Raw genomic sequence first — 22,421 nt, 5'->3', positions numbered from 1 at the left:
TTTTGCAAGCAGGAGCAGCATCGGGGAGATGCTTCCTCAACACTGTATGGTGAGAAAGAGAGAGGGTAGCATGCGCATGCAACACTCCACCCAGCAGATGATGTCAGCACTCATTCCCACAGCCTTAACCCCCTTAGTTGGCATAAAACTGAGGAAATAGGGCATAAAAGACACCACAGACCTATGCATATGAGGTAGTTCCCAATGCTTGGCCCAACTGGCCCACTCACTAAATGAGTCTTCAGAGACAAGGCAAGTGCAAAGGTATTGCCAGTGGCTCTGGGACTGGAAAGTGTCCTGCAGCTAACTTTTCCAGAGTAAAACAAAGGTCACATCTAGGCTAACCCCAGAATCCACAAACTGAGTATGACCGTGCCATTAAAAAAAAAAAAAAGTTCCAGCAGCGCCGTAGAGAAGAGTCTTGATTAAACAAGAAAACGGAAGAGACAAAGTGCTACCAAAAAACAGACTTTAACACAACAGAGCTGAGGAAAATATTTCCATCCTCATAGGACACTAGCAAAAAACAAAACAAAAAAAACAGAGGCAAGCTGGTAGCGCCCTTGGCTGGCCTACAGGCATTTTTTGTATGCCAGTGTCCAATACTCCTGTAGGCGGCAGTATAACTTGAAGGTGTACAACTTCCCTTGTTCTTCAATGAACAAGGCATAAATATGTAGGTTTCTATTGCAAAACAGCGTGGGGGTCCCCCCAAAAATCCATACCAGACCCTTGTTTTTAAATGATGTGAGAACCCCTGCAAAACCCCATTGCAGACCTTTATTCAAGCATCTGAGCACCATGGCAGCACCAGACAACCCCACCCGATGTTTACCTATCATTAGGCGTGTGATGGGACACTCCCCAAATGACAGGTATACATGAGGGTGTCTCCCCCCCCCCCCCATGTTGAGGGCATGTAGCCTGGTATGGTTAAGGAGGAAGGGTGGAGGCACTCGCTCAATTTCCCTCTTTTCTTACCTGCCGGGTTGCATGCTCGGATAAGGGTCTGGTATGGATTTTGGGGGGGCTGTACCTCAATTTAAAAAAAAAGGCATGGAGTTTTCCTTAAAATTCATACCAGACCCTTAGGGTCTGGTATTGATTTTGGAGGGGATCCCCCATCATTTTTTTTTTGTTACTTTTAAAAACCGACACGTGTCGTGTTTACATTCTACTGACAGCGGGTAATCCCGCTGACAGCTGATGAGTCATGGTTAAGGATGCAGCAGCTGACCGCTCCTTAACAACCAGAGCTATGCTAATAAAACCAATGTCGAAGATACAAAACTAAATTCCAAAAACAAATTGGTCCATTAACGAGTGGATCCAAAATCTAAACGAAACAACAATTTTCTGGTGTGCACATGTCTACATGACAGTGTTTCTTATGACAGGTTCCTGTAAAGCCCAACTCCAGACAGAAACAAAACTGACCACCTCCACCTTTTAGCCCTTGTACACACGGTCGGACATTCCGACAACAAAATCCGTTGGATTTTGTCTGAAACTGGTGTTGCATAGACACGGTCGGACAAAGTTGTCGGAAAATCCGATCGTTCGGAACGTGATGACGTTATTTAGTTACGACGGGACTACGTTCAGGCTAGTAGCCAATAGCTTTGGTCTAGGAATTTGATCTGAGCATGCGTGGCACTTTGTCCAATCGGAATTCTCTACAAACGATTGGACAAAGTCCGATCGGATCATGTTGTCGGAAAATTATATAGCCCAGCTCTAAGCCCTTGTACACACGGTCGGAGATTCCAACAACCAAATCCGTTGGATTTTGTCCGTCGGATCTTGTCCGAAACTATTGCATACACACGGTCGGACAAAGTTGTCGAAAAATCCGATCTTTCAGAACGTGATGACATTATTTCGTTACGATGGGACTACGTTCAGGCTAGTAGCCAATAACTTTGGTGTAGGAATTTGATCTGAGCATGCGTGGCACTTTGTCCGATCGGAATTCTCTACACATGATCGGAGTATGTCCGATCGGACCAGTTTGTCGGAAAATATTTCCAGCAAGTTGGAAAATTTGGTCCGACGGATATTCCGAAGGAAACAGTCCGATGCATACCACACACAGTCGGATTATCCGACAACACGGTCCGATAGGACACATTCCGACGGATTCTCCGACCGTGTGTACAAGGGCTAAAACTTTGTTGGTCAGACATTCCGACGGGAAAAGTCCGATGAAGCCCACACACGGTCGGATTATCTGACAACACGGTCCGATCGGACATTTTCCGTCGGCATGTCCGACCGTGTGTACAAGGGCTTAGGCTCGGTACTCACCCTTTTTTTTGTTTGTTTTTTCATGCTTTTTGCAGAAACGCGGGACATGTTTTTTAGCATGGGCTCCTATGGAACACGTTCACATCAATACATTTTTATGCCTCTGCGTTTTTGGCAAGGGTCAGGGACTTTTTAAAGGGAAAATGCAGCTTTTTTTTTTTTGGTTCAATAGACCTCAAAGGAGAAAAAGCATGTAGTGCGTTTTTAGTCAATTTTTTGACACATTTCGCATTATTTAATCTGCCCAACAACAAATAAAAAGAATAAAAGCATAAAAAACGCAGACCGCAAATGCGTGTTCAAAAAGGCAGAAAGCACAGCAAAAAGCACTGCAAAAATGCTCAAAAAAGCAACATGCATAGATGTGAATGGAGCTTTAGGTAATGTGGAAGAAAATGTATCGAAAATCCAGAATTACTTACCTGCATCCACTGTCAGGTGGAAAATGTATTTTTTTTAATTTTGTTTAATTTTTTTTTTTTCCTTTTTTTTCCCTACAACTGTCCAGAATTGAGTTTTATAATCTCCCATGAAGGGAAAGAGAGGGAAGAGAATATTAAAAATCACATAAACTATTACAATAACCGCTCTCAGAAAAAAGACAATATAGAAATAGAATTGCTACAAAGTTGTACTTCTTTTCATGTTTTATTAAAAGCTGTTATGTACAGTATTAACCTCGATCATTGGACATAAAAATATTTCTAGAAATCTTACTAGAAAAAAAATCTCACACACAGGGGACGCAAGAAAAGGCCCAGGAAATCTATTGATAAAACATTCCCGAGCGATGTCAGTTTTCACAATCAATGTGGACGGCGGTGAAATGTTGAATAATCGGCTATGCAGCTTTGACTGCGGCAGCGATAGCAGCTTCGTCATCTGTGCAGACAGGATGGAGGTCGCCTTTTATCGCTCTGTCATCCGGTTCTCTGGAGGACTGGAGAAGAAGCTTCACGCTCTGCTCGAAAATTAATCTGGGGTCAACAGAGTTGAGGGGAGGGCAGTCACAAGACTCTCTCAATTTAAGGGCCTGAGGGAAGACAGAAAAAAAGGACAAGGTCAGCGTTTTGGAAAGCAAACATAATGTGCCGCTGGACTGATGAAGCAAAGCTCTGCAATACAGCACCAGAAAATGGAATATATGATCCTGGTGCTATGACTGATAAAACAAATGGGATCTATTATTATACGGGTTTTATATATCGCCAACAGTTTGCGCAGCACTTAACAAAATAAAGGCAGCCATTACAGTTACATTACAATTTGGTACAAGAATTAGAGGGCCCTTCTCATTACTGAGCATTTATTACCATTCTATATAACCCCTTGAAGACCAGGCCTTTTTTGGCACACTTTTTGCTTACATATAAAACATTTTTTATTTTTTATTTTGCTAGAAAAATAATTAGAACCCCCAAACATTATATATTTTTTTTTTTAAAAGCAGAGGCCCTGGAGAATAAATTGGTGGGTTTTGCATTTTTTTTTACGTCACATTTGCACAGTGATTTTTTCAAACTAAAAAAATAAATAAAAAAAAATACACTTTCTTGAATTTTAATGCAAAAAAAAAAAAAACACAATACATAACCCAATTTTTTAGTAAAAGATGATGTTACGACGAGTAAATAGATACTAAACATGTCACAATTTAAAATTGCACATGCGCATGCAACGGCAACAAACGACATCAATTTTTAGATTGAGGCTGGGTTCACACTGCTGCGGTGACAAGAATCGGATGCGATTCGCACCGCACTGCAGTGCAAATCACATCCGATCTCTGTGCGATGCGAGTTCAGCCATACAGATAGTATGGCTGAATTTGCATCGCATCCGGCCCAAACTCGCACAGGACCCTTTTTTGGTCCGCAGCAGAATCGGATCGCATGGGTGTTCACACCATGCGATCCGATTCCTGTCCGAGTTTGCAGATCGCACTGCGATTTGCAAACTGATCTGGGGGTGTCATTAACGTTTCACTGACACTCCCAGCAGTTCGCATGGGGCAGTGTGAACTGCCGCCAGGAGGCATGCGATGCGGGAACCCGCCGTGGATTCGCAGCGTTCCCGCATTGCTGCAGTGTGAACCCAGCCTTACAGAGGAGGTCTGGTGCTAGAATTACTGTACATGATCTGACGTTCGCAGCGATACCTTACATGTGTAGGACGATTGTTGTTTGCGTGTGGGCGGGACCGACAGGCGCAGTAGCACTGGGGCAGTTCGATTTTTTATTTTTTTTTACACTGTTTAATTTATCACTTTTATTGCTGTCATAACGAATATAAACATCCTTGTGATAGTAATAGGCATGTGGAAGGTACACCCCCAAATCCCTCCTCTGCACTTAAAAGCATTCAAAACACCAAGATCAAAAATTTTCAATACTTTTTTTTTCTTTAAATGGGGCAATGGGGCATCAGGGTAAACCGGACGTGATGTCATCTCATCGCATCCGAGTCACCATAGCGGAGATCCCAACCAATTGCAATCCCAGCTTTTTATGGGTCTCCGATTAGCTGGCGAAAGTGCTGGCTAATAGCTCAGGTCACCCAGTGGGACAGGAGAGCCCAAGAAATCTGCAGAAGGCAGTGGGAGACATCCCCTCCCGCTGCTAATAATAGCAATCAAGCAGCTAGTTAGCTGCTCTGATTGCTATTACAAGAGTGGCTATAAAAAAAACTTGCAACTGTAGGCATCACCCTGGTACCACCACTGACATACCAGGTATGCGATTTGGCAGCAAGTGGTTGAGTAAAAACCATGTAGAGACGACCATGTAGCTGCGGCACCCGAGGCACAGACACCTTTTGTTGGAACCCCAACGGGGCACAAATTGCTCTGATGGAGGGTGCTGTAACGAGGAAAAGCCCAACCCTTAATGGAAAAGAACATAAGCAATCATCTGCCGAATCCTTACTGGCTTGCCTATAGCAGAAAGGGAGTTTATACTAGCAAGGACTGCCCATAGGCAGTGCTGTGTTCTTTTTCTACCCAACGTCCTACTGCTGTAAGTGGCGCTATAACCCTTCAAGAATAGAAGAGCTGTGTCCATCAATGAACGTAAGAGAAACTTCAATTTGGACTCCAAATCTTCAAGAATAGAAGAGCTGTGTCCATCAATGAATGTAAGAGAAACTTCAATTTGGACTCCAAATCTTCAAGAATAGAAGAGATGTGTCCATCAATGAATGTAAAAGAAACTTCAATTTGGACTCCAAATCTTCAAGGATAGAAGAGATGTGTCCATCAATGAACGTAAGAGAAACTTCAATTTGGACTCCAAATCTTCAAGAATAGAAGAGATGTGTCCATCAATGAATGTAAGAGAAACTTCAATTTGGACTCCAAATCTTCAAGAATAGAAGAGCTGTGTCCGTCAATGAACGTAAGAGAAACTTCAATTTGGACTCCAAATCTTCAAGAATAGAAGAGCTGTGTCCATCAATGAATGTAAGAGAAACTTCAATTTGGACTCCAAATCTTCAAGAATAGAAGAGATGTGTCCATCAATGAATGTAAAAGAAACTTCAATTTGGACTCCAAATCTTCAAGAATAGAAGAGCTGTGTCCATCAATGAACGTAAGAGAAACTTCAATTTGGACTCCAAATCTTCAAGAATAGAAGAGCTGTGTCCATCAATGAATGTAAGAGAAACTTCAATTTGGACTCCAAATCTTCAAGAATAGAAGAGATGTGTCCATCAATGAATGTAAAAGAAACTTCAATTTGGACTCCAAATCTTCAAGGATAGAAGAGATGTGTCCATCAATGAACGTAAGAGAAACTTCAATTTGGACTCCAAATCTTCAAGAATAGAAGAGATGTGTCCATCAATGAATGTAAGAGAAACTTCAATTTGGACTCCAAATCTTCAAGAATAGAAGAGCTGTGTCCGTCAATGAACGTAAGAGAAACTTCAATTTGGACTCCAAATCTTCAAGAATAGAAGAGCTGTGTCCATCAATGAATGTAAGAGAAACTTCAATTTGGACTCCAAATCTTCAAGAATAGAAGAGATGTGTCCATCAATGAATGTAAAAGAAACTTCAATTTGGACTCCAAATCTTCAAGGATAGAAGAGATGTGTCCATCAATGAACGTAAGAGAAACTTCAATTTGGACTCCAAATCTTCAAGAATAGAAGAGATGTGTCCATCAATGAATGTAAGAGAAACTTCAATTTGGACTCCAAATCTTCTAGAAGAGATGTGTCCATCAATGAACGTAAGAGAAACTTCAATTTGGACTCCAAATCTTCAAGAATAGAAGAGATGTGTCCATCAATGAACGTAAGAGAAACTTCAATTTGGACTCCAAATCTTCAAGAATAGAAGAGCTGTGTCCATCAATGAACGTAAGAGAAACTTCAATTTGGACTCCAAATCTTCAAGAATAGAAGAGATGTGTCCATCAATGAATGTAAGAGAAACTTCAATTTGGACTCCAAATCTTCTAGAAGAGATGTGTCCATCAATGAACGTAAGAGAAACTTCAATTTGGACTCCAAATCTTCAAGAATAGAAAAGATGTGTCCATCAATGAACGTAAGAGAAACTTCAATTTGGACTCCAAATCTTCAAGAATAGAAGAGCTGTGTCCATCAATGAACGTAAGAGAAACTTCAATTTGGACTCCAAATCTTCAAGAATAGAAGAGATGTGTCCATCAATGAACGTAAGAGAAACTTCAATTTGGACTCCAAATCTTCAAGAATAGAAGAGCTGTGTCCATCAATGAACGTAAGAGAAACTTCAATTTGGACTCCAAATCTTCAAGAATAGAAGAGATGTGTCCATCAATGAACGTAAGAGAAACTTCAATTTGGACTCCAAATCTTCAAGAATAGAAGAGCTGTGTCCGTCAATGAACGTAAGAGAAACTTCAATTTGGACTCCAAATCTTCAAGAATAGAAGAGATGTGTCCATCAATGAACGTAAGAGAAACTTCAATTTGGACTCCAAATCTTCAAGAATAGAAGAGCTGTGTCCATCAATGAACGTAAGAGAAACTTCAATTTGGACTCCAAATCTTCAAGAATAGAAGAGATGTGTCCATCAATGAACGTAAGAGAAACTTCAATTTGGACTCCAAATCTTAGTGTGGTGCTCTGATTTTTACACTCAAATACCATTTCCACCATCCGAGGCCACTGTTCCAGTTCCTTATTTCACAACAGCAGCCCACCCATCGCCTAGACATCCCATTGGGATATTATCATTTTTTCCCCCCGAATACATCAAGCACCTTGTAGGTGGCAATATACTGCACAGTTCGTTAATGAGTCCTTCAAAGGACAATAGGGAAAGAATGTTTGTTGCTGGCTTTCAGCATTCCATTAACATCTGAAACAGCAGTTTTGGGGCTTTGTTTTAGGCAGCCGAATGTAACATTTCAGGCCCTCTGCCAGATTCTCAATACATAATGAACTGTAAACTGCCGATTGCACAAACACAATTGTCCTTCAATGTTTCAGTGGCTTTGTACTGCCATGGACATGGGATAATTCATCCTCGCTGCCACAGCGGTTAGAGGTGGCGATAAACCACATTAATAGCGTTTAATAAACACTGAGAGCGTTAATCAGGAAAACATATATTGTGAGCAATAAAAAATGACTGGCCTTTGAATGAGCCACAAATGTAATATTCCCAATTCGCTGGTCCCCGGGGACCTCCATGTCATCCTAAACGTACAATTTACAGCAAAATGTCCTCTAGGCAGAGGAGGGAGGGGGAGGGGGGGGGAGTTGGTTTGTTCCTGTAATTTTGTTATCGAATAGGACATGCCACATTAAACTATACAAACTAGCTCTAGCGAGTGTGTTATCTTCATCTCAATCACTACAGCGAACAGATTGGGCCTCCGCGTCAAAGTGTCTGAAGGAAAGAGTTCACTGCCAATCAGATCATCCATTTCATGTTTTCAGTGTAGTAGGAGAGAATAAAATAGATAATCGGAATGCTTTCAACTTTGATCTGTCATATATTACAGGCTTTAGAATGTTTGTTACAGACCTTTCATTTGAGGAAGCGACAAATTGATACGAAACGCGTCATTGGGGTCATCAATAAATATTTGTTCATCACAACCAAACTGGTCGGTATATTCCAATATTACAATATACAGCTTTTCCACCAGTGCCTCTGCAACACCAGGCACATTGGGGCCTACTCTACCTGAACCACATTCTACCACAACATTCTCATATCCCTCTGTCAGGAACATCATATCAGCCATCAGAGAGATCGTGCCAGTAGTAAGGCTCATGTGCATAAGCATGCACATCATGGAACCATAGGAGAATGCACACACACTGGCGTGCACATGGACGCAGAGGCACATCCACCACAGATACTGATGCCTTGTGTCCTATTTAACCCCTTGGAGGTGGCGCCTGCTGGCCCCTTAAGGGGATTAGAATGCTGGGAGGTGGGGTGGGGCTTACAGTCATGTGACCACTGATTGGCTGTCATGGCAGTCACATAATCGGAAAGCTCCCAATCGCAAGCAGTGATTGGGAGCTTTCCGTTAGCTGCCGGGAGCGCACAGGGTGCCAGTACTATTTGCAATATTGCACGCAAATATGCGGCTGCTCGGTGCCAAGGCCCACCCACAGAAAGGCCACATATTTGCGTGCCTTTGATGCCTAGAGGTTAAACCTGAGCCCTGCAAGGGATCATTGCTGATGGTCTTGCAGCTTGTAGCTCTCTACCGGTCCGGGTAAAGTCAGGGTGCCTCGTGTGCTTCTGCTGACATCAGTGCTTCCAAGTTCAAGTCCATACTTCCAGCTTCCTGGCACCTGTGCCCTTTCATTGTCCTTGCAGTCCCCATCTCAGCTTTTAGGGGTGCTCGGACAGAAATTGTGCATCCCTCATCATCTTAAGCTCCTCATATAGGTACTTGACACCCTTAAAGCGGAGGTCCACCCTAAAGTGGACCTTCCGCTCATTGGATTCCTCCCCCCCTCCGGCGCCACAATTGGCACCTTTCAGGGGGGAGGGGGTGCAGGTACCTGTACAGTACAGGTATCTGCACCCACTTCCGGGATAGCTCTCTGCGGAAAGGGGCGTAGATTACGCCCCTTTCCGAAAGTCCCCCGCTGCCTGCTGGGAAACACACAGATCCCAGAGGCAGCGGGTCCATCCTTATTGCGCAGCGCGACTCGCGCATGCGCAGTAGGGAACCGGGAAATGAAGCCGAAAGGCTCCACTTCCTGATTCCCATACCCAAGATGGCGGCGGCAGCACCCGAGAGACGATCGAGAGATCGGCTTCGGGTGCCGACATCGCGGGCGCACTGGACAGGTAAGTGTTACTATTTTAAAAGTCAGCAGCTGCAGTATTTGTAGCTGCTGGCTTTAAAAAAAAAATAAAAAAAAATAAAAGCGGACTCCCGGCGGACTCCCGCTTTAAGTACACATAGTACTGGGCTCTCCAGAGCATTGAGAGTGACTGCCCCCCCTCAAATCAGTGTGGAGACAGATATATTCTTCACAAGTGCATATGTGTTGTGATGGTCATTTTAGTGCGTTTTATCACATAAATATATGGAATGATACACTTTATTAATTATGTATTGTTTTTAGAAGCTAGGCTTCCTCTATTCATATGCTAATGAACTTGTTTGACTGGTTCATGTGCAACAGGAAGTGATTTTGAAAGGAAGTAGAGGGAGGGAACAAAGGACTTGAACTCAGCCATGTGCTGAAGACAAAGATAAGTCGTTTTGGAGGACTGAGAGAAACCAGGAACAGTCTGGAAGAGATCATGGATAAAAGGGAGACAACTTCATAATAAAGAAAGACTGAAAATTGGAACTTTACCTAGAGATGACACTAAATCTACAACCCAAAATAAGTAACTGTTTAGTGCAGTGATGGTGAACCTTGGCACCCCAGATGTTTTGGAACTACATTTCCCATGATGCTCACCTACACTGCAGAGTGCAGGAGCATCATGGGAAATGTAGTTCCAAAACATCTGGGGTGCCAAGGTTCGCCATCACTGGTTTAGTGTAACCCCATTGCATACATTTTCCATGACAATATGCTAAGAAGGATTGATAGCTTGTGCATGCGTATACCGTATGCATATTTTCTAATCCTCCGTATGTCATGTATTTTACTAACTTTGTAAGAAGTTTTTACAGCATTGTTGTTTAGAAAAGCACCTTTAATAAATACAGAGGGTTTTTTTTATGTTTCTTTGCTTTACCACAAAGTAACCTTAAAAGTCCAAGCAAAACAGAGTACAGGTTGCCTATACCATTAACCCTTTTGCCGCCAGGTTTATACGTCACATGGACCTAACAGCTGGGGGTATCACACACAATCCCGGTGGCTGCTGCCACCGGGATTGTGTGTGAAACTGGCAGGCAGACTCCAGCCTGTCAGGTGAGAGCATTCGGGTGGCTCCGCTGCCACCCGATCACTCTCGCACACCCCCGTTACTAGCGCCCCACCCCCGCCGCCATGCTTACTAGGCTCCGCTTGCACATCGGCGGGCCCGGGATCTACATTGCGGGTGTCGGCGGGTAGAGAGGAAGGAGAACAGCGGACACATGTCTGCTCTCCTCCTCCTCTTCTTGTGACCCGGAAAGCGACATCTCTGACTTCCCTTCCAAGCTCTTGGTGTCCCCGGCTCGATTTGCCGAGAAAGGATGTTTTTCAATGCGATCTGCATTGCAAAACATTCAGTGGAGTACAGGGGAGACATTGGGGGTCTTTTAGATCCTGCATATCTCAATAAAGAGAACCTGTCACCTAAAAATCTTGTCCCCCATGTGTTAAAAAATAAAAGGTAAGGTAAAAAAAAAAAGTTACACCCCAGCCCATAACACCCCCCCCCCCCAAAATGTATGCACAACCGTAAACGCATGTGTCGGGCGCCTACGTGTGAAAACGTTGATTGCGATACACGTTATATATCAGCACGTACGTTGGAGTTACACCCCTTTCACACTGCCGAGCCCATAGCGTCGGCGGTAAAACGCCGCTATTTTTAGCAGCGTTTTACTGTCGGATTTGCAGTGCATTTCGGCCACTAGCGGGATGCTTTTACTCCCTGCTAGCGGCCGAGAAAGGGATAAAACCGCCCACAATAGAGGCGTTTTGCCGGCGGTATTGCAGTGCTGCCCCATTGATTTCAATGGGGAGCAGCGGTGGAGGAGCGGTAAACACACCGCTCCAAAGAAGCTGCTGGCAGGACTTTTCCTGACGTCCTGCCAGCGCACCGCTCCGGTGTGAAAGCCCTCGGGGCTTTCACACTGGAGACAATGGTGCAGCAGTTTGAGGGCAGATTGCAGGCGCTATTTCTAACGCTATAGCGTCTGCAAAATGCCCTCGGTGTGAAAGGGCTCTAATCCCGTGTACACACGACCGGACTTTTCGAGGGACGAGGTCCGACAGACTTTCAACGGAGTTCTGACAGAGTTCTGACGGACTTTCCGAATGAACGGACTTGGCCACACACAATCGCACCAAAGTCCGACGGATTCGAACGTGATGACGTACGACCGGACTAGAATAAGGAAGTTCATAGCCAGTAGCCAATAGCTGCCCTCGCGTCGGTTTTTGTCCATCGGACTACCATACACACGAGCGGATTTCTCGATAGGAACTGGATCCGGCAGAGTTCCGGCGGAAAAATTTGAAACATGTTCCATTTCTAAAGTCTGTCGGATTTTTGCAAATCAAAAGTCTGCTGCAGCCCACACACGATCGAATGGTCTGCCGGAATTGTTCCGTCGGACCTTTGATGTCGAAAAGTCAGCTCGTGTGTACGGGGCATAAGAGCAAAAATTCTAACACCAGACCTGCTCTGTAACACTAAACAGATACCTACAGGGGGCTTTTGAAGCGTCGCCTATAGAAAATACAGGGTACTGAAGTTTGTTGCAATTTCATGGGCGCACAAAAACGTAAGATTTGGCATGTTGGGTATCCATTTACTCTGTCTTTTATATTTTACCAAAATATTGTGTTTGTTTGCTCTAATATTCACATTAGTGTGTTTTGTACTGAAATTTGCGGTAATATCGTGTGACATAAAGAATTGCAACTACCGCTATTTTATTCTCTAGGGTGTCTGCTTTCAGAAAATATATAATATTTTGTGGGTTTTGTGTAAATGTTTTTTTAAACATGTGTGCTCAGGCAACGAAAGGGTTAATGTATAGATATTCACAACTACCACAAATGTAAGTTACACTATACATACCGGTACATTTTTATTATTGCCCAAATGCCCTTTCGTCATGAACATATATCATTACCACACTATAAGGGCTCTCTTGCCTACCCTTTTTTTTTTTTTCGTTATTCCCTTGCTGTTTCCACTCTGGGAACCACATGGCTATGTTTGGAAATGGAGAATCTGATTGGTTGCAACAAGCAATAATAGTTCATCCTCATATGAAAATATTGCAGTTTACAAGTTCTTACATGTGGAGGTTGAATTAGTTATCAATTTTCAGGCTAAAAGCACTTTTAGCAAGTATTTAGCCAGAAATGCAGTCTCCTTCTCTCTTACTGTGAGCTGAACAGAATATAGGATTTTTGACTTACTAGTAAAAACTATTTCTTGGAGTACAGTACAGGAAACAGGATCGTTAGTCTTTATCCATGGGCAAGGCTGCTGTTAGAATCCACAGGGCCCCATACAGACAACCTGACATCATGGGGGCCCCATACAGCCAATGCTTCAGTTATGAATGAACACAGTGAGTGATTGGTACTGATCAATCCTTGTGTTCGTTCAGGAAAGAAAAGGGCTAATAAATAAGACATATTTACCAGACCCTTTCCCCAGTCTTCATCTTGACAGATCCTATTGTTTGCTTGCAGATTCCAGCGGGAAGGGGAGAAGGGAGTCTGACAACAATGTGGGAGAAGGGGGGCACACACACAAGTGGGCCTGGGCAGCAGGGGCAAAGGTATGGTGCACAGGGAACAGGAAGGGTGATCAGTGTGGTGGTGGGTGGGGGGGATTGCTGCAACCAATCCCCTGTAGGGCTCTCCCTGCAGCAGTTGAAAACCAATGGGGGGGAGGGGGTGTTCGGGAAGAAGCCAGCTGTCAGCTGCTGCAGAGAGCCATGCAGGGGCTAAATTCCAGTAATTCTCTCCAGTAATTGCCCCCCCCCCCCCCGTCGTGCTGATCACCCCCTCTGCCCACATCCAATTCACTCTGCTGCCTGGGCCTTCCTGCTGGCTTGGCCCCATACAGGATGTCGAGTGGTACCCCTTTATTCATGGCCCAGTCCATGGGTTATATGCATTTACCTTCAGATGAATGGACACTGGCAAAGGAAAAAACTGCAAGGACATCTCCCTCTCATTTCCAGCTAGCTTCAGTTTTGCAGCAAGGGATAGGGAGATCGTAAAGAACAGATTTTACTAGTAAGTCGAAAATCCAAATTTCTTAGTCATAGGATCTTTAATAATTAACCATGGGACATTCAAAAACAGTCCAAAATCAGGGGCGAGCAACACAGGAAACACCACCAACAGGTCTCTGCAAAAAATGGGTCAAGGACGGCTCAACATAACTCTTCGACCGTGTGTACAAGGGCTGAGATTCCGTCGGAATGTGTCCTATCGGACCGGTTTGTCGGATATTCCGACTGTGTGTGGTATGCATCGGAATGTTTCCGTCGGAATATCCGTCGGACCCAATTTTCCAACTTGTTGGAAATATTTTCTGACAAACTGGTCCGATAGGACATACTCTGATCATGTGTAGAGAATTTTGATCGGACAAAGTGCCACGCATGCTCAGATCAAATTCCTACATCAAAGCTATTGGCTACTAGCCTGAATGTAGTCCCGTCGTAACCAAATAACATCACGTTCTGAATGATCGGATTTTTCGACAACTTAGTCCGACCGTGTGTATGTCACAGTTTCGGACAAGATCCGACGGACAAAATCCGACGGATTTGGTTGTCGAAATCTCCGACCGTGTATACAAGGGGCATAGAGCAGCCTGCAGCATCTTACACCTGAAACTGGTATCAGAGGAGGCCTGGTAGAACCAAACATGTGAACAGGAGACGAGGTGGCAGCTTTGTAGATTTGGGAAACAGATGACTGATGCTGAAAAGCCCAAGAGACGCCAACAGATCTGGTAGACCATACCGGGGAAGGTAAAAACGCGGCCCTGGAACTGTGTAGCACCTTGCCACTAACTCAGCACGAAGAACCACATGCCAAGGTGAGTGCCCACGCAGGATCCAGTGCTTGCGGGCATATTATAGCCTGGCCCTGCATCTTCACCGTGACAGTACAAGGCCCTGCCATGGTCTGAGTTTAGTATATTGGTATAGAGATGACACAGGATTTTCAAAGGTTCAGTTTGGGAGGCTCCTGCATGCGTAGGTGGAGAAAGCTCTGTTTTAGGTTTTCTCCGGGTTCGGTAGTTGTGGTTCGGTGCCTGGAGCTTAAAGGTTCCAATGGGTCTTGGGCGGGATGGAACCTTCAATCCTATGTCCGGGCTTTGCTGGATGCCTGCAGCCTGTATTGGTACACAGTTGTGCAGGATTGATAAAAGCCTGATCGGATCTACTGCAGTTGCTGCCATTTGGACAGACAGCCTGTGTGTGGAGATAGTGGTGTGCTCAAGCCAGGAGAGGTGACCCACTGGGGAGACAAGGCTCCATGTTGGAAACATTCCCTTACCTACAAGACAGGGAGAGTTGGGACAGCTAAGCAGGGTCAGCGGAGGACCGAAAGAGCTGAGGCAACTAGAGAGTCCAGGAGGGCCTTGAATGGGAGAGCCTGGGGTTCTGGGAGACCCTATCCAGGGGCCAGGAGTGGGTCACAAGGTGCTGCGAGTAAGGGCTAAATGAGCATGGAGAAGCCATGGTTCGGGGGACCGCGGAAGTGAGAGGCAGGCGGCTTGAAATGTTTTGGTTACTTGTTCTGCTGTGGAAAACAAACCCCTCCGTGGGCAATTTTGTATTAAAACTTTATTTTCCTTTTTGAGAAAAAAAAAAAAAAGGTGAGCTAACGTACCCTCAAATTTCAGACTGATGTGGACTCACTTAAAAACAAACAAACATTCACCACATAGAGTTCAATCACCCCATAATCACATCCCCTAAAGCACAGTGGGGGAGTTAACTGATCCAGAAGCTGCAGAAGGAGCTGCAATGGCTATGGTGCAGCCAGGAATCTTGGTAGAAGAAAAAAATCTCCATAAGAATGAAGTACCGTATATACTCGAGTATAAGCCGAGATTTTCAGCCTCTTTTTTGAGGCTGAAAGTGCCCCCCTCGGCTTATACTCGAGTCATCGCCGTCTGCCTGCCCGATCAGCGTGTCGAGCAGACAGACGGCGGCCATTCCTCTGTTCAAAAGCCGCGCCTCCCTGTCTGTGATAGGCGGAACACTCAATTTCCCAGCAGTCAGTGTTCCGCCTATCACGGACATCCGCTCATTCTCATACTACGGACGAGGATGAGAGGATGTCCGTGATAGGCGGAACACTGACTGCTGGGAAATTGAGTGTTCCGCCTATCACAGACAGGGAGGCGCGGCTTTTGAACAGAGGAATGGCCGCCGTCTGTCAGACGAGGAGAGCATGGCACACAGAGGCTGCAGATCGGCACAGGTAGGCAGGGATGGACGGGACACAGCGACGGACGGGACACAGCGACGGACGGGACACAGCGACGGACGGGACACAGCGACGGACGGGACACAGGGACGGACGGGACACAGGGATGGACGGGACACAGGGATGGACGGGACACAGGAATGGACACAGGGATGGACACAGGGATGGACGGGACACAGGGATGGACACAGGGATGTCTCACCCTCGGCTTATACACGAGTCAATAAGTTTCCCAGTTTTTTTGTGGTAAATTGGGGGCCTCGGCTTATATTCGGGTCAGCCTATACTCGAGTATATACGGTAAGCTTTTCTTAGCAGAGAGAAAAGGTCAATCGCCTAAGGACACTAGCAAAAAATTAGGCTGGGAGGGGTTATAAAGGGGAAAGTCCCTACTGCTTTCGATTTTGTGTCCAATCACCTGAAGGTAGCTGCATCTAACCCATGGTTAAAGACTAAAGATCCTGTTGTCTTGTACTGCCCCAACCCAGAAGCCTTAGCCCTTGTACACACGGCCGGACATTCCGACAACCAAATCCGTCGGATTTTGTCGGACGCATTTGGTCCGAAACTGTTGCATACACACGGTCGGACAAAGTTGTCGGAAAATCTGTTCGTTCAGAACGTGATGACGTTATTTCGTTACGATGGGACTACGTTCAGGCTAGTAGCCAATAGCTTTGGTGTAGGAATTTGATCTGAGCATGCGTGTCACTTTGTCCGATCGGAATTCTCTACACATGATCGGACAAGGTCCGATCGGATCATGTTGTCGGAAAGTTTTATAGCCAAGCTGGAAAACTTGGTCCGTCGGATATTCCGATGGAAACAGTCCAATGGAGCCCACACATGGTCGGATTATCCGACAACACGGTCCGATCGGACATTTTCCATCGGAATGTCCGACCGTGTGTACAAGGGCTTATTGTTATTGTGTAAACCAGTGTTCCTCAACCTTTTTTCAGCCAAGGCACCCTTTAACCACTTGCCGACAAGCTCACATACATTTACGTCGGCAAAGTGGCTCGTTCCCGAGAATCGTCGTACCTGTACGTCGGCTCCTTTAAGGGCCACAGGCACGTGCCTGCTTCACGGCCGGGGCCCCCGATGCACGGGGCGGGCAGCCGCGATGGCCGCCGGCGACACGCACGATCGCAGGCACGAGAGCCAGAACCGGTATTTGTGTACGTAAGCACACAAATCCCTGTTCTGACAGGAGAGGAGAGACAGATTTGCTTTTCCTACTAATCAAGAACAGGGATATGTCTCCTCCTCCAGTCTGTTCCATTCCCCCACAGTTAGAAACACTCATGAGGAAACACATTTAACCCCTTGATTACCACTAGTGTTAACTCCTTCCCTGCCAGTGACATTTACACAGTAATCAGTGCATTTTATAGCACTGATCGCTGCATAAATGTCAATGGTCCCAAAAAAGTGTCTGATCTGTGCACCGCAATGTCGCAGTCCCCCTAAAAAGGCAGATCACCTCCATTACTGTTAAACATGATAAAAATGCCATAAATCTATCCCCTATTTTGTAGACGCTATAACCAATCAATATAAGCTTATATGTAGAAGAATACATATTGGCCTAAACTGATGAAGAAATGGGTTATAAATGTTGAGAAAACCGCGCTAATGAGGTACAAAGGATAGAGAAAATAAAAACAATGGAAAAAATAGAAATAGAAAAATAGGTTGCAGCCCCCCCAACCAGGAAATTCCCACGAGGAGTATTTCGCAAATAGTTCGTGATCTGAAAAAATGGGGTGTCTGGCGCTACCTAATATTGAAAGGATAATAATAATACAAAGAAAGTGACAATCCCAATATTACCAACAGTCCAGGTGTCACATCAATTTTAGTAAATTTAACCTTTCTATACCAATATAAATGATGAAGAAATGTGTTTTTTAAAAACATTTTGGGGATATTTATTGTAGCAAAAAGTAAAAAATATTCTTTTTTATTTAAAATTGTCGGTCTTTTTTTGTTTATAGCACATAAAAATAAAAACCCGCAGAGGAGACCAAGTAATGCCAAAAGAAAGCTCTATTTGTGGGGAAAAAAAAGGACGTCAATTTTGTTTGGGTACAACGCTGCACGACCACGCAACTGTCAGTTAAAGCGGCCTGGTCATTAAGGGGGAAAATCTTCCGGAGCTGAAGTGGTTAAATTATGGACAATCTCAAGGCACACTCTACAATTATGGACAATTATGGTCTCGAAGCACCCCATTCTAAAACATAAAAAAACTAATCTAATAACTTTACATAATACATTTACATCCACACACATAGGACACACAAGGTTAGAGGCAATTTATTCTTCCAAGTCCAATATGCTTTTGCACACTAGTACTGACTAGTATCCCAATGTTTCTCTTCTCCCTCAGTTTGTCTGCTTCAATATGTTTATTGAGAGTGTAAAGTCAGAAAGTATAATAACAATGCAGACATTTTATGAAGGCCCGCAAGGCCAGTCAACAATAAAGAAAACATATACCGGTTAGGTAATTAACAGAAAGGTTCAGAAATAGAGCATGTCTAACTTTTCAATGACTAGCGCTGCAGTTCTACAAAACCCAGCTTAGCAAAGATGTAGTGCTATCCTACCTATGCATATGATAGACCATAGAGGTGGGGAAGGACATAGCAGAGCACTGTGGCTTTCGGGGCTCTGTCCAGCTCCCCAGGAGACCCCATAGGCCACCCCCAAGGGATCACACTGTGGCCCATTAGGGCAGGGTTCGACAAAACCTGGGGCAGCACAGCTGGGGGTATCCTGTCTCCGTGGACCCCCCCCGGCCTGATCGCGTCAGGCCGCGCCGCAGGCGGCCGGTAATTGAGCCCCCGGCTTTGAGGCCTTCTGCGGTCCTATGGTTCCTTCTGGAATCTGACACCCTCTTGTGGTGCCCGTTGGAATGACAACCAGCAATGCTAATGGAGCTTCCCCTGCCTGCCAGCCTATCTCCTTCCCTTTACTTAGAACTCATGATATATATTTTTTATTCTAACACCCTAGAGAATAAAATGGTGGTCGTTGCAATATTGTCTGTCACACCATATTTGCACAGCGGACTTACAAGCGCACTTTTTTGGGGAAAAATAATTTATTTAATAAAAAAAATAAGACAACAGTAAAGTTAGCCCAATTTTTTTTATATTGTGAAAGATAATGTTACGCCGAGTAAATCGATACCCAACATGTCATGCTTCAAAATTGTGCCCGCTCATGGAATGGCAACAAATTTTTACCCTTTAAAATCTCCATAGGCGACGTTTAAAAAATTCTACAGGTTGAACGTTTTAAGTTACAGAGGAGGTCTGGGGTTCTCACTTTTCCAATCGCTTTCCTATGCGTTCGCTTCTGCACGCAAGCTTGGCGGGACAGGGCGCGTTTAAAAAAATTTTTTTTTCTTATTTTAACTTTTATTTTTATTTTTTTCACTGTTCTATTAAAAAAAAATGTGTCCCTTTTATTCCTATTACAAGGAATGTAAAAATCCCTTGTAATAGAAAAAAGCATGACAGGTCCTCTTATATATGAGATCTGGGGTCAGAGAGACCTCACATCTCATATTTACACTAAAATGCAATTAAAAAAAATTTGTCATTTGAAAAAAATAAAATAAATAAAATGCCCCTCTAAGAGCTATGGGCAATGACTTGGAGACAGGTGTGTGTGTGTGTGGGGGGGGGGCTGGGGGCTATCTTCCCCTCACCCATCTCCATGTCGGGCCAGGGACAGGTCCAGATCGCCGTCACGGACCTGGCTCCTAACTTTTTTAGCTGGCTCCTAGATTCCAAGCAAATTTGTCAACCCCTGCATTAGGGCCTCCTAGGGCTGGCAAGAGGCCTCAACGGAGGTGTCCCTCCTGTTTCCACTCCAGGTTCTGGAGACGTTTCACATTGCACTGCTAGTGTCACAACAATATAAAAGGTGTTTGTTCCTGCGGAACAGGACCTGGGCATGAGTTATCTACTAATGAACCTTAGAGCTCCCGAGTGCGAACCAAAGAACTGACTTAAGATACAACACTAAATCACTGTGATTAACTTAGGGAAAGAGAGCGAAAGGTGAGGTTAGAGAGGAGAAAAGCAGAGATAAGTTGAGGAAAGGAAGGGGAGAGGGAGAGCACGGTATCCAGGATACTTCACCTAGAGAATTGCATGTCCTGGTTAAAGTGGAATTTTAATGCAGCATGCAGCATGCCCAGGGTTCCCAGATCGCTTCAAATTTAGGTACTTTGTCCAAGAGTTTAGCTACCAGTTGTTCCTGGGTCATGATCCAGGAGATTTTAGATGATAGATTCAAAACCCTGGGCTTCTTCCAAGCCCCTGCCAAGGTAATTTTTTTCACCCAGGAACAAAGAAAATCAGAGTTTGAGTGTATCCAGGAGTCATTCAAACTCTTTGGTTCAAGAGAGGGATCGTGGAGTTCTGGGGCACCGCTTTTCCGGTGACCTCTCTCACTATGTGAAAGAATTTGTTCCAAAAACTTCTGATGCGAGGGCAGGTCCACCACATATGGTACATAAAACCAACCCGGTTGCAGCCTCTGTAACACATAGTGGAGGGTTTGGATAGATTCTGGCTAGTTGAAGGGGAACATAGTACCATCTAGTGAGGATTTTGACGTTCGCTTTAATTAGTGCAATGTTCATAATACCTTTGTAGGAGCGCTGAAAGAGCTGGTACCATTTTTCAGGATCCAGGTAGATCGCCAATTCGGACTCCCAGGCACGGGCATTGGAAGGTTTAGTATAACTCTCTGCCAAGAGGCGTATATAATGGCGATGTCTCCCTTCTGATCTCTGATGTCGGAACACCATTGTTTATATTTACCTGGTTTGGGGGGTTCTGGTTTGTGTGCCCATATTGTGTGTAAGAAATGCGTGATTTGGGAGAGTGTGAATTTCTCGTTATTTGGCATGTCTAGTTTACTGATGCAGTGACCCAAGGAAATAGGGCCTGGTGTTGTAAAGAAGTGTCCTATTCTGAATAGTCCTTTGTTCAGCCACCATCGAAAGGCGAGAATGTTCATCCCTGGCTGAAAATGCGGGTTGTGGAATAAATGTGAGGGGGGCCTTATGTTAGAGACCAGAGCGGACTGTTTGTGGAGGATGTCGCAGAGTGCTAGAGAGAGGGATAAAGTAGGGGCCAGTATAGGGGGTCTAATTTGTAAGGGGCACCACAGAAGGTAGTCGATGGTGTGGTGGGTGACTGCCTGTCTCTCTATAGCTAGCCAGTCGGGTTTGGGGCCCCTGGAGTATACTGCGGAAATTTGGGCTAGTTGGGCTGCCTGGTACTACCACTATAAGTTGGGGAGGCCTAGCCCTCCCTGAGTTTTGAGACGAAACAGAACTTCTTTAGAGCAGCGATGTCCCTTTTTCCCCCCAGATAAAACAAATAACTTTAGATTGAAATTTGGCGATAGTCATTTTTTTGATAGGTATGGGGAGGGATCTAAAAAGATAGAGTAATCGAGGGAGTAGTATCACCTTGACCGCGTTAATCCTGCCCAGCCAGGACAGACCACACGACCATGTCCCTAAATCATCTTCAAGTTTTCGAAAAATTGGTGGGTAATTTATGGCGTACAGTCTGTTTATGTTGCTTGGAAGTATCACTTCCAAGTATGGAAACGATTCAGTGGCCCAGGTAAATGGGAAATGGTGTTTTAGGTGTTGTGGGACCGAAATGTTTAAGGCTATTGATTTGGAGGCGTTGACCTCGAGGCAAAGATAGTCCTAAAGTCTTCGAGTATTTGAAATACATTGGGGGTGGATATTAAGGGGGATGTGATAAAGAGTAGCATGTCATCTGCGAATAAAGCGCACTTATGTTCTTGGAGGCCACATCACTCCTTTTATATCTGGGTGGGATCTGATAGCTATCGCCAAAGTTTCTATAGTGATTGCAAATATTAGCGGCGACAGGGCTTTGGAGTAGTGAACCATCAAATGAATTTGGGTGCTAGGGGTAGAATATAGTGTTAATGTATAATTCCTAGGAATTTAGGGCCGAAGCCCCACCTCTCCAAAATTTCTAAGAGATAGGGCCGCGAGACCAAGTTGAAGGCCTTCTGTAGATCAAAAAACCTTTTTGTGGTACCCCTCTGACCCATTGCGATTGCAGAAAGGATATTATGTCTATGGCTCTCCTGACCTGATTAGGGCCCTGTCTACCCGGAATGAAGCCCACCTAGTCCTTATGGATATAATTTGTGATAAAACTAGAAAGTCTAGATACCAGGATTTTTGTCATGATTTTAAGATCATTATTAATGAGCGCTATCAGGTGGTAGTTACATAAATCATGCCCGTCTTTCCCTGCTTTGGGGGATAATGGAGACAAAGGCTGCGTTAAAGCGGGGTTCCACCCTAAAGTGGAACTTCCGCTCATCGGAACCCTCCCCCCCTCCGGTGTCACAATTGGCACCTTTCAGGGGGGAGGGGGTGCAGATACCTGTCAAAGACAGGTATTTACAC

The 22,421-nt window shown here is 44.7% G+C and overlaps 1 protein-coding gene across 3 annotated transcripts in view; it reads right to left on the bottom strand.

The window, feature by feature from the left end:
• Window positions 1-2,936: 2,936 nt before the first annotated feature.
• OMA1 (OMA1 zinc metallopeptidase) overlaps window positions 2,937-22,421 on the bottom strand; it is a 152,195-nt gene continuing 132,710 nt past the window's right edge. For all 3 annotated transcript variants that reach the window (XM_077450611.1, XM_077450614.1, XM_077450612.1), the window contains one exon: window positions 2,937-3,340. In XM_077450611.1, coding sequence (XP_077306737.1) covers window positions 3,149-3,340 — 192 coding nt within the window. In that variant the 3' untranslated portion in view covers window positions 2,937-3,148. The remainder of the gene's footprint in view (window positions 3,341-22,421) is intronic.

Source organism: Lithobates pipiens, unplaced genomic scaffold, assembly GCF_037356315.1.
Source record: "Lithobates pipiens isolate NorthernLeopardFrog02 unplaced genomic scaffold, aLitPip1_a1.2 Scaffold_23, whole genome shotgun sequence".
In the NCBI taxonomy this organism is placed as follows: Eukaryota; Metazoa; Chordata; class Amphibia; order Anura; family Ranidae; genus Lithobates; species Lithobates pipiens.
This window is presented reverse-complemented; position numbering and strand designations above follow the sequence as displayed.